A 15,388-nucleotide genomic window follows, 5' to 3' on the forward strand; every position below is an offset into this window, starting at 1 on the left:
GGGCTGAGGGGCGGGGAGCGGCGGACCAGGTGCTGCGGCCCGGGCGGCGGTGCCGGAACGGTCTCTTTCGCCCCCTTTTCCAACCGGTTTTCAGCCATCCTGAGGGGTGACTCCTCCCCCCCGGATAACCGCGTACGTCTCCTGGACGGTTTCGGCCTCACCTGCAAGGGAAGAGTCTGGATTGAGCTTAAATTGCTTTTTAGTCGTCGTGTCGCGAATTCCCCCGGTGAGGAGGTGCAGCCCCCGCCTGTGCCGCTCCTCGGCCGGACTGAGGCGCCCACCCTCTGGGCCCGGGTGTCACCCCCCCAAACCCCTCTTCAGGCACACACGTGCAAGAGAAGTTTTATTTACGAAAGAGATTTCGATGAAAATTTCTTGAAAGTCAAAAAAGACGATGCAAGTTTACGGCGGAAATGACTTAAAATATAACAAATTGCACAAAGTATTAACACTGATCATACAATATTTCAAAGATTAACAGGCATGTGCTAAAGAAACTGTAGAGTCTAGAAATATCCCAAATATATCTAGTTTACAGATTGCTGTACAAAAAGCTGATATAAATACTTCACATCTAGAAAAAATACACAGAACCTTTGAAATAGACTTTCCCTTACATATAAACAACCTCTGTAGAAAAAACAAAAACACCCAGTACAGGCCAACCCCCCCTGCTCTTAGATATGTTTGAACTAGTACTGGTTAGCACCAACATCTTCTTTAAGTGTGTCACAAACAGGAGGTGAGTTTTGATTTTCAAAAATAATTTTAGTGTTTACAATTTCATTAAGACCACATGGGGACTACAAAAGATAACACAATATGCTACATTCATAATTTGATAGGAAATGAGTCCAGAGGAGGTGGAAGCACAGGAACTAGGCTGCAGTCAGAAGAACAGGGCGGTTTGTGTAGTTCTCATTCATACACGACTCCCGTTTGTGTCAGCAGTGAATTACTTTGACCCTGATCTTTCAAACAGTTATGCACATGATTGATGAAGTCAATACCAGCAGTATTAGGCCTTTTAATCTATTCATTCTCTTGCCACATCAAAAGTCAAAACCCTTGCGAAATAAGACACCTGTTGTGAAGCTGTGAGAACTGAAATGCACATTTCCCTAGAACACCTGTATGGAATTGCACTAAAAATTAAAATATGTTTTGTAAGAGGGAGTCCAAGGAAGTTTATTACAGACAATTTGGCAGGCTCAGGTTGATGGTAACGCAGTGTTTCTACATACAGTTTTAAGACTAGAACAATTATAAATCTTTTTTAAAAAAATCTAACTTTTCTTGTTAATATTAACATCAATTTCTTTAAGTTAGTAATCTGCCATTACAGGAGCATAGCACCAGTTTAATATTTATTGCTGTCATTTATCCCTACAAATATATTTTCCCAAGATATTTACAACTGTACAAATATTCACAAAAGTGCAAAATTAAGACTTTATTCTGTGTAACCATTCGTTGTGTTCAGTGTTGGGTCTCACGCATCACGATGACTGCCGTCTTGCCTTTCTTATTGCTGTGTGGTGAAAAGTCAGAACGCCCTGCTGTCAGTACAGCGACTGGGAGTGAGAATATCCAACAACTGTCTCTTCTCCCCCCTCACTCCCCACTCGCCTTCAGCTCCGTTACGTGCCGCAGTCACAGCCCACTGGAAAGTGTCTCTATACATCGTTCGAGCCTTGGCTGGCACAAGAGGAGAAGCTATCGTATAGAGAATCGCTCAAGGACTCTAAATTGTCCATGTCGTGCCTGCCCGAGCTATTTAAGGAAGCTTCTTCTTTCTTTCCATTTTCTTCCTTTTGTCCTTCAACCTTGTTCAGACAGTTCTTCTCTTTTTCAAATGAAAGTACGTTATTGCTGTTAAATTTATTGAGAGACTCCAGGGAAATTTTAGATAATCTATTCTGGGAATCTTCTTTTGTTTCTTCAGTTTGCTTCAATTTCTGTAATGAGTGAGGGAAATATTAGAAACATGTTTCTTATGAAAATAAAGTTATCCTACTGTGCACCACTAATTACCATCTTTCCAAAGTTCACAGGGTTAAAGGAAATAGATTGTTAGATGCTTGAATATCTGTTATAATTAAATAGAACATTAACATTAATTTTAGGATAAATCATAACTTCAGTGATTCTGCTGAGACAAATAGGACTCCATTTACAAAACAGTTAAGTGCTATTAACGTCTTCAGCAGCAGATCCTGCCTATGCATGGGTTCAGCATCTCCAGCATCTTCGTAGTAATTTTCATCTTCTCCTTTAAGAATACTTTAGGGGGTATGTTTAAACAGGTATTTGTTTGGAGTCTGCTAAAAAAAAAGGTGCATAGAAATGTTCAGAGGAGAAAATAGCATTTTCCATAAATTACAGATGCAAATTAAACTTGCTAGAGAATAACCTCACGTTTTGCATGTGTAAGCCTATTGATTTCCATGGACCCAAACCCTCTCTAATAGACAAGAAAGCAACAAGACAGGAAATTATACTGAACTGGGCCAATCCCCACAGAGCAGAATCAATCAGATATTGGCCAGGGCTACTTGGAGAAGTGTTGTAATTCTGTGGGAACACCGGACAATGTATTAGCACATTATATTAAAAACGCTCAGTAGGATTATACAAGAGTAATTTTATCCCTTTGTTAGCTACTGGTATTTTTCAATCGGAGATCTGACCAAGGAGTGGTTAGGGAACTGCATAGGGAGCAGTTCAATAAAAATAACCTGCCGTTCATACACAGGGTGTTTCAAAATCTGTGTAACTAACTCCTCTTACAGATAATATTATCACAGAAATATGAGATAACGTTTAACATTTTACACTCAACATTCAACAGCCTCTTGGAGAGGTAAGATGCAAGAATCTCTGAGATACGCTGTCAGAGTGCAACCCATTCCTCATTTTTGGTATTACCATCAGATAGCGAAGACTGAATCTGTAAATTACTGTCAATCCAAGGCATTAGTATTTTGGTTTCGATAGAAAATGAAATGGTATTTTAAGCACACTGAAAATACAGCATGGCCAGATGTATGGATGATGTGGGTCATTACATATGCAGTTTGTAAAGGGTCATTGGAATTTCTCGAAGATTTCAAGTTTCAGTTAAATCAAACGTTGTTCTGCTTATCCCTGGAAATCTTCGGCAAGAGGAAGACAAACTGTTATGTAGTTTGATTGCTTGTTCTTCTGGCTAGTTAGATAAAAATCAAAATGCCAGTCCAATGACTTTATGTTGTGATCTTGTCATATGTCATAAGCTAACAATGCCAGGATTACGTTAGTATTTTCATGAAATGGTTCAAACAAACTTAAGCAAAGCAACAGGGGATGTGAAATTAAATGTAAATTTTCTTTTTGGTTCAATAATTAATCTTTGGTCTAAAGGGTTTTAGGAGATGCTATGCTAGATTCTGATTTTAGATGACAGCTAAAACTAAGGTCTTCAATACCTGTAATTACAATGTTTTCTGAAATAGAGGAATATAACCCTTGGTAACGAGAACAAACACAAATTTAGGAGACTTCAATAAAAATTCTCCACAACTTCAGCTTAAAATGTTCTTCCCTTAGCCCTCATTTAAAATATTATACACTGTTACTGAGACAGTAGTTTCACTTCTCTGTAGACCAGATGAGAAAATTCTCAGACATGGCATCAATAACGTACATACTAGCACTTTTTGCTCTTCAGAGTACTAAACCTAAAATACTTTATTATATGACAGACTAAATGATTTTTCTTTGTGTATACTTTTCCCACTTCACAGCTTTTCTTTAGCTAAATTGAATGTGGCTACTTAGCACAGACTTGGGTCTGCAAGAAGTCAATACTGGTGTTAGGAAGGTCTATGATAAAACTTTTATTGATTCAAATGGAGCCATTTTCAAATTTTGGGCAGGGGGAGCAGAGACACCTAGAGTATTTGCTGCACAGAGCAGTCCAGATGAAGTATCTACAAGTAGCATCTCCAGCTGGCTGATTTAAACCACATGACAGACTGGAATGGTTTCAGTGGTATATTTTGCATATATGTAGCGTCAATAATTTATTATACCCTACAAGCACAACCTAGACTAGTCCTACTTTAATCACACCCTCGTTTCTCATTTAATATAAGGCTAACAGTTTATAAAAGGTATTAGAGAAAGTGCAGGGAACAAAACTATTCTCTACGAATTTTATGCAAAATCACTGAATCAAATGAAATTGAAGTGAAATGAAGCCCATTGGTGAAACCCACTGGCAAAAGATACACATAGTAGTGAAGACTACTGCTACAATACATCAAGAATTAAAGGAAAAACTATTTATAAAAGTTGTTGTAGCAAACTTTATTACTAAAATAGAGCCAGAATTCAGAATTAAATTAGGGATTTTTTTTTTTTGACACACAGTTGTCCTTTTTAGATGTCTTAATGCCCAGTTACATGCTTTTCTAAAAAAAATAATTATCTTTTCCCTTCTTTAACACATTACTGCAATAGTATGCAAGTATGCAAAGCGAATGCTTGTGTCATGTGCAAAGTAATACACTGTGTTTTCTCATTTGATGTAGGTGTAATTTGTTTGGCTACACATTGTTTCAGGCCACCTACTGCTGATTTTATAATCAGGTAAGAATGTGGGGTCATCTGGATGGGACTTTTGGTAGGGAATTAACATTCTAGAGCTGTACTCAAATACCAGATGTACAATATGTACAATATGATCTTATCTCATGATTTTATTAGAACAGCTGCACTTAAATCTGTTACATTTTCTGTTAAATCGTATATGGAATAAAAATATATTTGTAGTTAGAAAGCTAAAATATGATATTCTAGTCCTTGGCACATAGAAGAAAACTCATTCACAGCCTCAGATCCATGAGCAAAAATAAAGAAAACTTTAAGCAGAGATATTAATGTAAGAATCTGCATAAACAACAAATCCTTCTCTCCCAAAGGAACCAAATTATGTACATTCCTAGAGTTGAAAAGTCACTGATAATTTCTTCAAAGTTGGTGTTTCAGAACAAATGTTACCTCAAGTTCTTTAAGATTTTTTTCTCTAGTTACTATGGATACAATTTGGAAAAATTACCAAAGAGTATTTATTTAGATTCATCCTTAATTAAGTTTCTTATTTTTCATGGCAGTCACAACAGCTGCTAGATGAATCAAAAGGCAAAACCAAAGTAGCTATTATTAGAATTTGTTTGATAAATTGTGTATGCACTTCAGTAGTGTCTTTAGTTTTGTTCATGTGGATTTGTGAGTAACTTCAGCAGAGTCACAGATGTAACAAAGAACAAGTGTTAGCCTGGAGATGTTAGTATTGTGCATTTTAAAGTATTTAGTTTATTAATGCATTTGAGAGTCACACTAATGTGAATCGGTAGCTCTTCCTGCAGATAGGAACATTTGCCAGCACATCAGATGTGGTTTGCATCCACGAGAACTGCGTGAGATGTGGTAACAGTGGAGAGAGCACCTAACCTCTAAGTCATGGGTTCCAGCCAAATCTTTTCTTTATTGGTAGTGACTTTCTGCAGAGTGAACAGGTGGTTTTATCACCACTGGAAAAAAAAAAAGGCTTGCTCTCAGGCAGCGTTCTTCTCAGAACTAACACTTAAAGCCGTTTCAGCCTGAAGGTGCTGACTTTGCTCCTGACTATTCTGCATCTGTTCTATGAATAACGAAGGTGTCTCCTGCATTCAGTGTGGTCACTAAACATTTTCCTAAGTATTAATTTAAGGGAAAAGATAAAAACATGTAGCCACAGATTTTGGTCTAGGCAAAAGAAAAAAAAAAAAAAAGGCTCAGTGCAGAAAAGGACTGATTTTCATAGTGCCTCTGTAAAAGCACTGGCCCATCATCCTGAAGATCAATGGATAGCTTGTTTTACTTACACTATATTTTGTATAGAAAATCCGTACCATTATAGCCTCAGGGTATGGGGAGCATTTGTTGTTCTGCTTTGTGTAAGTGGGGAGCTTCCCACCACTGGACTTTTTAAACTAATCAGTATGGGGTGTTTATACCACTTGAGAGCAGTGACTAATTGTCAGAAGAGGACAAACTCTTAATCTGACTTAATACAGATGTTCATCACAAGCCACATCACCTTGCAATAAACTCACGAGGCGTGAATCAGAGTAATGTTTCCTTGTTGGCAACATCCTAAAGGGAATAACTAAAACCCGTTAGTGATATAATAGAATCTGGCATGTCACTTCAAGCACAGCAAATCAGAAAAAGAAAACTAGCCTGCAGTTACACTGATACATTATAAATAGGTGTTATTTTTACATTAATACAACAAATTAGGTTTTTTTTAAACTTTAAAAATGAGAGGCTACATTTGGGTCGAATGCATTTTCAGGACCAGTCACAACCGTAGCTGTTCTGAATGGCACAAAGACTCTGCAGGTCCAAGAGGAAGGAGCAGGGAAGGACAGGCTGGTTCATAGGGACAAAGGACCCCACCGCTGGCACGCAGAGAGGAACGCAACAGCAAGTCCACTTCTCTATGGTAACGTGCAGAAGCTCCGACTGCCTGGAAGTCAGGCGATGCTTATAAGGAGTGCCAGAGCCCAGAATTAGCAATGAACCATTCTGCAGGATAAATGTATTTTCCAGCTGTCTAAGTTTAGTTAACCAGCACTTTAAAGGGTTCAGAATCAGTTACACACAAGAATAAAATGAACTTTATTTATGTCTCTCATGCACTGGTCAATTTAGTTTTTAGATTAACACAAAAGCAAGAAGGGCATTGCTTCAAGTGAAGTATAACTGCAAAACACTATTGGGTAAAAACAACTAAATTGCTATGAGAATTAAATATAGATCAACAAAATCAATACTTAATTGTATAACTCAAGGTCTTTCATTTCAGATCTGATCTCTAATAGGAGATACAAAGTATGTTCTCTTTTTATTTTTTTTGTTATTATTTAAAACTATTGTGAAGGAAAACAATTTTCTAGATTTTTACCTTTTAAAAAATTGTTTGTCTGCATATGTTGAAAGTAAATTTGATCCCACAATGTTTCTTATTTTAAATTCAGAGTTTTACCAGATATTCTCTAGCCCTGTAATTGCTTTGTATTTATGACACAATGGGTCTAAGTGGGGTAGGTAGTTGCAGCATTACAGAGGTTGCTCGTATATAACCTGTTTCCTAGGACACTTTGAATATGCTCATAGCTTCTTTTAAAATGGTGTATGGAGAGCATACAGAGCAGTATTCTGATCAGAGGTACACTGGTGTAATCGGAAGTAACTTCCCACTGAACTCAGTGCCGTTACATGACCAGTTTGCAGGAGAAAGGTGCAACATGAAAAGGATTGGCTTCGAACTACCAGGTAGTAGCTTTCTATCAGCCAGCCAGGACAGAATGCAATGGTAGACTGTGGAAGGTGAACCATCTCCAGATCTCATTTCACATTAGGAGGACAGGTAGCAGTCCGCAGTGAAAATAGTTGTACAGTCACATCCAGGAAACTACAAAGGTGAAAGCTGTAACTGCATGACCTGTGCTGTATTACAGCTGAGCTAAAAATGTGATGTTTGAACTTCTTTCTCTTTAAAGCATAACCTTAAATAATAAGATAAGCCTTGCTCTCCCTTGTATATTGTCTGAAGCTTTCATCTATCTTCTGGACTGACAGTAAAATAATTTTTGAAATAATGAATCACTTTTCTTTTTTCTACTTGAGCAAAAATCCCATGATTATTTTTCTGTAGCAGACAATGACATTCTCAAAGACACACCGTCAGATTTTCAAGATAAACAGTAAGTGCCAGTTTCTTTTCTTGAGGAAAAAAATGCACTGATATGAAGTATTTTTAAGTTCATTAGTCTGTCCAGCAGTTTGTAGGAAAGCCACATATACACAGGTACTTAGCATCCACTTACGGCACTATGGGTAATATAACAACAACAACAGAACCCAAATTTGCCTACTGTATTTAAGAGTATAAAAATCTACAAATATATTTTAGTATCACAAGGACAGTGTTTCTGATGATCCTGAGTTGCAAGTAAATTACCTTAGAGGAAATAAAGCTGATTAGCATGAATTGTGTATGATTCATAACTGCAGATCTGGACAAAACAGCTATCGCTTAATGAATAGGTGACTGAGGAGTTTTGACGTTGTCTAGAGCTTGAATTCTTGTGTGGTTTAGGACATAAAAGACAGTTTAGTGAACCGTGCCTTACGCTTTCAAAAGCATAATCTTCATAAAATGATGACTAGGTATATTCATCATTCTAATGCCAAGAATACCATCCTCATAATTTACAAAGTATACGATTATTCTGTTGATATGACAAGACTGTTTGACCTCATTAGGTATCTACCAACCCTCTCTGAACTTTTGCATTATGTAATAAACCAGGATCTTCCCGTCCCAGATACAAGGGCAGGTTAATCTAGTTTTTTACCTTCTTCTCAGTTATAAACCAAATGCCACCAATATGGTTGTTTTCTCGTAGTGCCTCAGAATGGCCACTGGCTGCATCAGTGGACAAGGTTTATTTAAAACGGAATAAGAAAATATAATTCTAAGTGGCAGTACCTTGGAAAATGGTCACAATGCAGGTGCTCAGTCAAGTGTGTTAAGGGGATTTATTAAAAAGAAAAGCAATTAAATGCCAGTACTTTCTCCATAAGGTAAAGCAGGGACTCACTCTGTTCACATTGGTGGAATAACCAATTTTGCTTCTCACAGAGGGAGTCTACCCACTAAAAGCAATGCTTACTGCAATCAGAGGCTCAGCACAAGGCATTAAGAAAGAAATAACCATGGTGAGAAAGGAAGCTGATACTCAGTTTTTAGAACCTGATAGGCTGAAAATGAAAAATACATGCATAGGATACACTTTATTTTTCAGAGATCCTTTTAGCTTTACTTGTAGAGGGAGTTAAATAACAAAATTGTTCTGATTTTCTAGTGATGGGAAAAAAATCACAGTGAAAAAAATTCATACTGAAAGATAAGATTGCTGACAAAGTTACTGAACTCAACTTAACCATTTGAATTTCAATGCTATTTCTTGACAGATTTATGCTGAGGGTTATGTTGCCAGTGCTGACCTACTGAATGGGACTGGCACTATGCAGTCCTAAGTAACGTCACCGTTTCAGTCTCCAGCACTGTATTTCACCACGCAGCATTTAAGTATACAGAGGTTTGTCCTACTGAATGAAAGTAGTTGTCCTTACCTTGATAAAAGTGTGGCTGGTTTTTCAGTAAAGAAGGGGCTTTATAAAAAGAAGGGCTACAATTTTATCCTAGATTAGAGGTTTGAAAGATTTTGTCTTCTTTTTTTTTTTTTTTTTTTTAAATTGGGATACTTAGAACCGAATCAAGAAGGGGAAAAGTATAGTTCAAAAAAGATTTTTTATATCTAATAAAAAATGAGGTTCTTAAAGAGATAGATTCTATCCCACATTTGACTGTAGCAAAAAAATTACTCTCAAACTGAGTAAATGCAGGATCTTACTCATACAACATATAATCTCACTGACATTTGCAGTAATCGGGGTCATTTTTCTGTATGGCTGAACTATTCTCAGAGTACCGTTTCTAAGTATTAGCTGTGTTCTTACCTGTTTTCATCTTCCACCTTTGGCTTTTTTGAACAAGACTATTTATTTTGGTAATTACAAAGACACTTATCCTCTCATTCTCTAGTGATGTCTGAATTCCTGGCCTGTAATGTTTGTATGTCAGTCACCTAGCATACCGATGGAAAACGGAATTACACTTCAAGACTGTACCGCAAATGGTAATTGGTAGTGGGTAATGATTTTTCACGCTAGTAATCCTCTCTTTTGAGTACTGGACTACATTCACTTCAGGTTAGCCTGTGACTATCCAAGGTACATCAGCTGACCTAAGGGCAAAAAGACAGAAGCAGCAGATAGAGAAGGAGCAATGTTACGTGGCAGCATCAAAAGCAAATCAGCAATATGAAGAAACCATGCAGAAATAATTCTCCCAGCTATAAAAACTGGCTACCTGTATGCACTAAGAGGGCTGCGGTGTCTGCAGGGGGGTTCAAAGAGTATGAATCTCCACTGGAAGACCTACAGTGGAAAGAAAGGGAATGTCCCTTCTTACAAGTTTTAAAGTTGATTCATAGAGGTAATTTAAACAAAGTCATGAGCTCCACAGCAAATAGTTTTCTCATTTTTAGCCTCCAAGGAGGACAGTTGGGAAGAGATAAACCATCTTTTGAGACCCACCTGCATATTTAGCCACTGCGGAGGGAGCCTCCGTGTTTGCATACATGGTGCACACACATCAGAACGATACCTCTTCCAAGCTCTCACCAAGCCGAAATACAGACGTGGTAATTTTCACATTTGGAAGCAGGATCTTCTTTATTGTTAAAAAATTCTGAATTGACATGCTTAAACCCCATCTCTCCAGAACAGTTTATTTTAGGAGCCTGAAGCTGTAATTTTCCTTTCCACTCCAGATTTTAGTCAACTCTATACATATCAAAGGTTTTTTTACCTCTAATGAATCTAACCACAACCCACTGCCCTTTAGGTGTGCCCTCCTCTATAAGGATGTGGATACCACCTTCCCGAAGTAAGGGTTAGGGAATGTGGCCGGGCAATCGTGCCACGTGTTGCACTGGTAAGTGTTCCTGAAAGCAGCAGACGAAGAGGCTGTAGCCCAGGCTGCCTTCCCAGTAAACCTGCTGCAGCCTGAGCTACGTGCAATACTGTTTTCTGACCCTCTGCGATGAGACTACAAAAGTTCCCTCGCAATCACAGAAAAAACTGGGGCAGATAGATGCAAATAATGATACATGACTGCACGTGCCACCTCTTCAGCTGACGTTACGATCTGTACAACTTTCAGTACCGATTCAAGCAAAGCATGAATTGCAGAATGGAAACCTATGTTTATGTTCATCTGCCATCAAATCCTACATAACAGTACAGTTATTTACACATACATTCTAAATGGATGCAAACAATTTATCTTTGCTGTAGGGTCAAGTATTCTGAGGGACAGAGGCACAAAAATCTGAGCAAGGCTTTCAGATACAGGCTGCAGAACCAAATAAAAGTAGAAGGATAAATCCTCTCTTGTAATTTTTAGTTCATTGCAGCACACCAAGTTGTACCAATAAAGAGCCCATAGTATAAGTCAGCTAGAAAATAAATGCTATGAAGGATGTTCCATTTTATGTCGTTTGAATTTGATTAGTGATTAGTCTTGGTGGTTAAACCACATGGGAACAGTTTCTCTACTGCAGTTCTGTAACAACTGGAAAACAACTGTTGGCTCATGTCCTATACCATGATGGGATATTAACCTAAAATCTAATTAATCTATGAATGAATTATGGCTCTAGAAACATACTATATTATAATCAATTTTAAGTGAGTTCCTAACAGAAGATAAGATGAAGAAAAAGCTGTAAAATTACCAGAGGTTGATAAATTCTGTTTACTATGACTGATGATTTTTATGGAGGATAATTTTACAATCCATCAAACTTTTGTCAGTTCAAGAATCATGCTGCCAAACGTATGCAGTAAATTAATTTTAAAATTTACATATTTATTAAAAATCTTATTGAAAACAGCAGGAAGTAAGCCTTGTTTGAATAATAAAATAACTTGTTATTCTACTGGAAAGAAAACAAAAAACCCCCCAACCAACCTTCTATTAAGATGATTTTATAGTAAGGCAATAATTATAAACAGCTACATGAATTAGTTAACCAAACAATGTATTAAATAGCCAACCCAAAATTAATCAAGAACTAAAAAAAAACCTGTTGGAAGATAATCAAGTAAAAAATGTGATTTAAAAGCTGAGAAATTCATGGCTGTTTCAGATGTGCTTGAGGACACGTTTGTTAACTCAGGCCCATTGGCAGGAGCTCCCGGATTCCCTGTGAAAGCACGGGGAGCTGCAGGTGTCTGCCTGCGTGCCTTCCCCACTCGAGGTGCTGAAGAGGAAAGGAGTGTTAGCAATCTTCTCATGCACATGGCCACAGGAGCGTGCCCAGTGCGATGTCCTGCTGGCTCAGAAAATCACCGTGACTCAAGCCTATGTTTATTCTCACAGAACAGTTCGCTGTAAGAAGGTGTCACAGCTGCACCCTGGGCGCCTCCCGCCAAAAGCTGAACGAGAACCACGGAAGCATCTGCTGAATGAGGGATTAAACAGAGACAACAAAGAAGCAAAGACCACGGCACATGGTAGGATGTGGCAAGAACTACTTCCCTGCCATATATAGAAGGAAGGATGAGGAAGTGTGCCAAAACGGTGGAACTGGGAAGCATGGTGATATGATCTGAGCCAAGTAAGGCACCTCAGAGAGCAGCGGAGCAAAGTTCTTGGCTGCAAGAACTTGTCTACCATCAAGGCCTCATTGAACTTGTCTGCTTGCAAGGTCTTATTTCAGTGTTACCCATCAGTTACGTTACAAAGATTTTCTGCTTCACCTTTGACGTATTACTCCACCGCTGTGATTCCTGTGCCATCTATATCCCATAGACATGCTCCTGGTGTCAAAAGAGCATCAGAGCCAGGTCTCATATCCTCTTTGTTTCTTTTCCTGGTGTCACCTCCACAATTGCTGCAGTTTTCTCTGACCACCACGCTCTTAAAACGCCTACTCTGAGTATAGAAAATGCATAAGCTATCCTGCCTGCAATCATCAGAAACAAGACTTGGGTTAAGGAAGCCATTGAGCTTCCTTGCTCAGTCCTCTCACTTGTCTCATGAGAGACTGGGGTCAAGGAACAGGCCTTTTTGTTTGATTTATGGATTATGGAGCACCTGGTGTATGTTCAAATACTGCACCATACCCAGTACCTGACAGAATCCACATCCACCATGGCTACCTGGAGAAGGCACTATCCCTGTGCTCGTGGTGACACCACCAAGAACAGAAACAGGCTAAGATTAGATTAATAATTTAGCCAGTGGACTAAAATATATCTTGATGGAAAAAATACAGATTGTAACTAATCTCATGTTTACCAGACAACTCAAGGATACAGTCCTGAGCAGTGGCTCTGTAGCCATCTGGGTTAATCCAAAAGGAAATGAGAGACAGGGCTACATGCAGGGAATATGTAATTCATGTCATAAATGCAGACTGTAGGTAATATTCCTCTGCCCACCTCCAAAGCATGATCGAAAATAAACATTGTGAATTAAGCAGAGTAAGGCTGGGCACCAAGATGGCCACTGGTGGAGATGCAGATGGAAGTTCCTACAGCCAGGAGATTTATGAAGCATTCTACTTGCCTCCTCACAAAATTAAAGCAGTAATACACTGCTTTACACAGTGATAAATATTTGATTAATATACATAGCATTTGGCTGTGATCCGAGGGGAATTTTAGTTAATTTATGGGTTTAGATTTGATTGCTTCATCTTTTAGATACATCTGTTTCTGGTCATGAGAACCTCTATCCTACTTTGTGGTTCAGCCAGGCATACAAAATGTCTCTCACTTGGATCTGGTAGGAGGCATTAGTGGGTAGAAACTCCCTGTGAGGTGCACAGCCTCACAACAGAAAGGAGTCAAGGAAAAGTGTGCTGGACAGACCTTTGCCTTCCACCTTTGCCTTCCCTGAGTACCAGCAAGGTTCAGGTTAAGCAGCTAACAGGATCTAAAAGGCTGGTAAACATTTGTGCTGAGTCCATCTGGGCTATAAAAGTCCCTTCTTAGAATGGGAGGTGTTATTTTGACAAGGCTTTGGAGGCTTTTCCAGAGAAAGGAAGCACAGTAAAAATATGTATTGGGAACCCCAATTCTGTGGGGTCTGACCCCCCTATTCAGCTGTGAGAAAACCTATGTTGGGAACGATCAAAGAAGGAATTTGGTGTGAGGAACCAGGACAGGCTCCTGTTCCCACAGTGGGCTTCCTACAGTGACAGAATAATGTAGTATTTTTCATATTGATTTTGCTACAATTTGTGTATAAAGAAATGTGTACATGAAGTCATAGCCGGCCACATGAATGGATTTGTTGGACAAATGCTTTAGATTTATTGTCCTTAGCAATATAGAAGTGTTACTGCAGCATTAACTCTGCAACCTGCTGTGAGATACTGGTAATATAGAACATGTTCCTATGCCTAAAATACAGATTATAATACTGTTAATATAATAGGCCACTAGGAGGACTAAAATACAACTGGAATTCATGCAGACACACTGTAGAGCTAATATGCACTGATTTTTTGAATGACCGAAGATGATACAAACAGGAAATTTGAATAAAAATACAGAATAAAGCAGTTCCCAGGCCCTACTAAAGAACAAATAATTTGAAAAGTGTTGCTGAAAATGAACAATCATTTGATATATGTTGGAATAATAATTTAAAAAAAGTCTTTAAAGTGTTGATTTCTTTGATATTTTAGATTATTCAGGATTCAGATACTTTTAAGAATAGAATTAAAATTTCCCCCATGCACAGACATTGTTAGGAGCCCTGTACGGACAGCAGGACTGCTGAAAGCAGTATGGTTCTGCTCCTGCAGAACTATTTGCAGAATCAGGGTGTGAATTTGCTTCTGACATTCTGAAAATTCCTCAGCAAAGTGGCGATGTGTTTGTGGTTAGCCATTGTAATGCAAGACCCCATCTTGAGTAAGAATGCTTGATGAGAATGTTAAGTCATAATGATTATTTGCTTAGCACTGCTATGGGACATTCAAAGACCTCAAAGCAGCCTGCTAACAGTACAGGATTAAATTCCAAATGCTTCTGGAAGGTATTATTTATATTATTTATTTAAAATTGGGGAATTTAGTAGTGAGAGGTTTAGCAATTGGACAGTCAGTCAGAACATCACCCTGATCTCCACAGTCCTGCACTCTTAACTGCTAAGCTTTTTATCACTATTTGAATATTTTTTTTCTTTGCAGGAAAAAAGTTTCCATGGAAAGGCCTGTATTGTTCTCACTAGAGAGCATCTGAAATGTTCTTCAACATACAGGACCTGGCATTTTATCCAGTGTATGTGGTAGTTAATCAAATGTTTTGCACTGACTTCGGTAGACTTTGGATCAGACTCTTGATGCATTAGAGAGATAAATTATTTAACTTACTGAGTTCCCCTAGAAACAAAATATTGAGCTGCAAACAAAGCTAACAAACACCAAATGGGATACCATCTGCTGCAATGAACAGAACATGACCAGTTTCCCCCATGCTTGAGATTCTTCCAAAATACAATCTGAAATAGGTTTGTTAAACTCCCAACTGTCTCACAAAATTGGCTTAGCACAGGTTAGCAAATGCTAATGCCACCAGCAACAGCAAACCAGACTCTGATATATCAATTGGAGTCGTCTGTGATTTTATTTTTATTGGACTGCCCTGC

General features: G+C 38.4%; 2 protein-coding genes across 10 annotated transcripts in view; both read right to left on the reverse strand.

Moving 5' to 3' along the window:
- LYPD1 (LY6/PLAUR domain containing 1) overlaps window positions 1-1,500 on the reverse strand; it is a 20,888-nt gene extending 19,388 nt beyond the window's left edge. Inside the window, exons 1-2 of the mRNA XM_026852515.1 lie at window positions 1,497-1,500; window positions 162-284 (exon numbers count right to left, since the gene is read on the reverse strand). Of these exons, the coding sequence (XP_026708316.1) occupies window positions 162-284; window positions 1,497-1,500 (127 nt within the window). The remainder of the gene's footprint in view (window positions 1-161; window positions 285-1,496) is intronic.
- NCKAP5 (NCK associated protein 5) overlaps window positions 338-15,388 on the reverse strand; it is a 384,106-nt gene continuing 369,055 nt past the window's right edge. For all 9 annotated transcript variants that reach the window (XM_026852923.1, XM_026852921.1, XM_026852922.1 and 6 more), the window contains one exon: window positions 338-1,958. In XM_026852923.1, the coding sequence (XP_026708724.1) occupies window positions 1,677-1,958 (282 nt within the window). In that variant the 3' untranslated portion in view covers window positions 338-1,676. The remainder of the gene's footprint in view (window positions 1,959-15,388) is intronic.

Source organism: Athene cunicularia, assembly GCF_003259725.1.
Source record: "Athene cunicularia isolate RWA chromosome 7 unlocalized genomic scaffold, athCun1 chr7_part1, whole genome shotgun sequence".
NCBI lineage: Eukaryota > Metazoa > Chordata > Aves > Strigiformes > Strigidae > Athene > Athene cunicularia.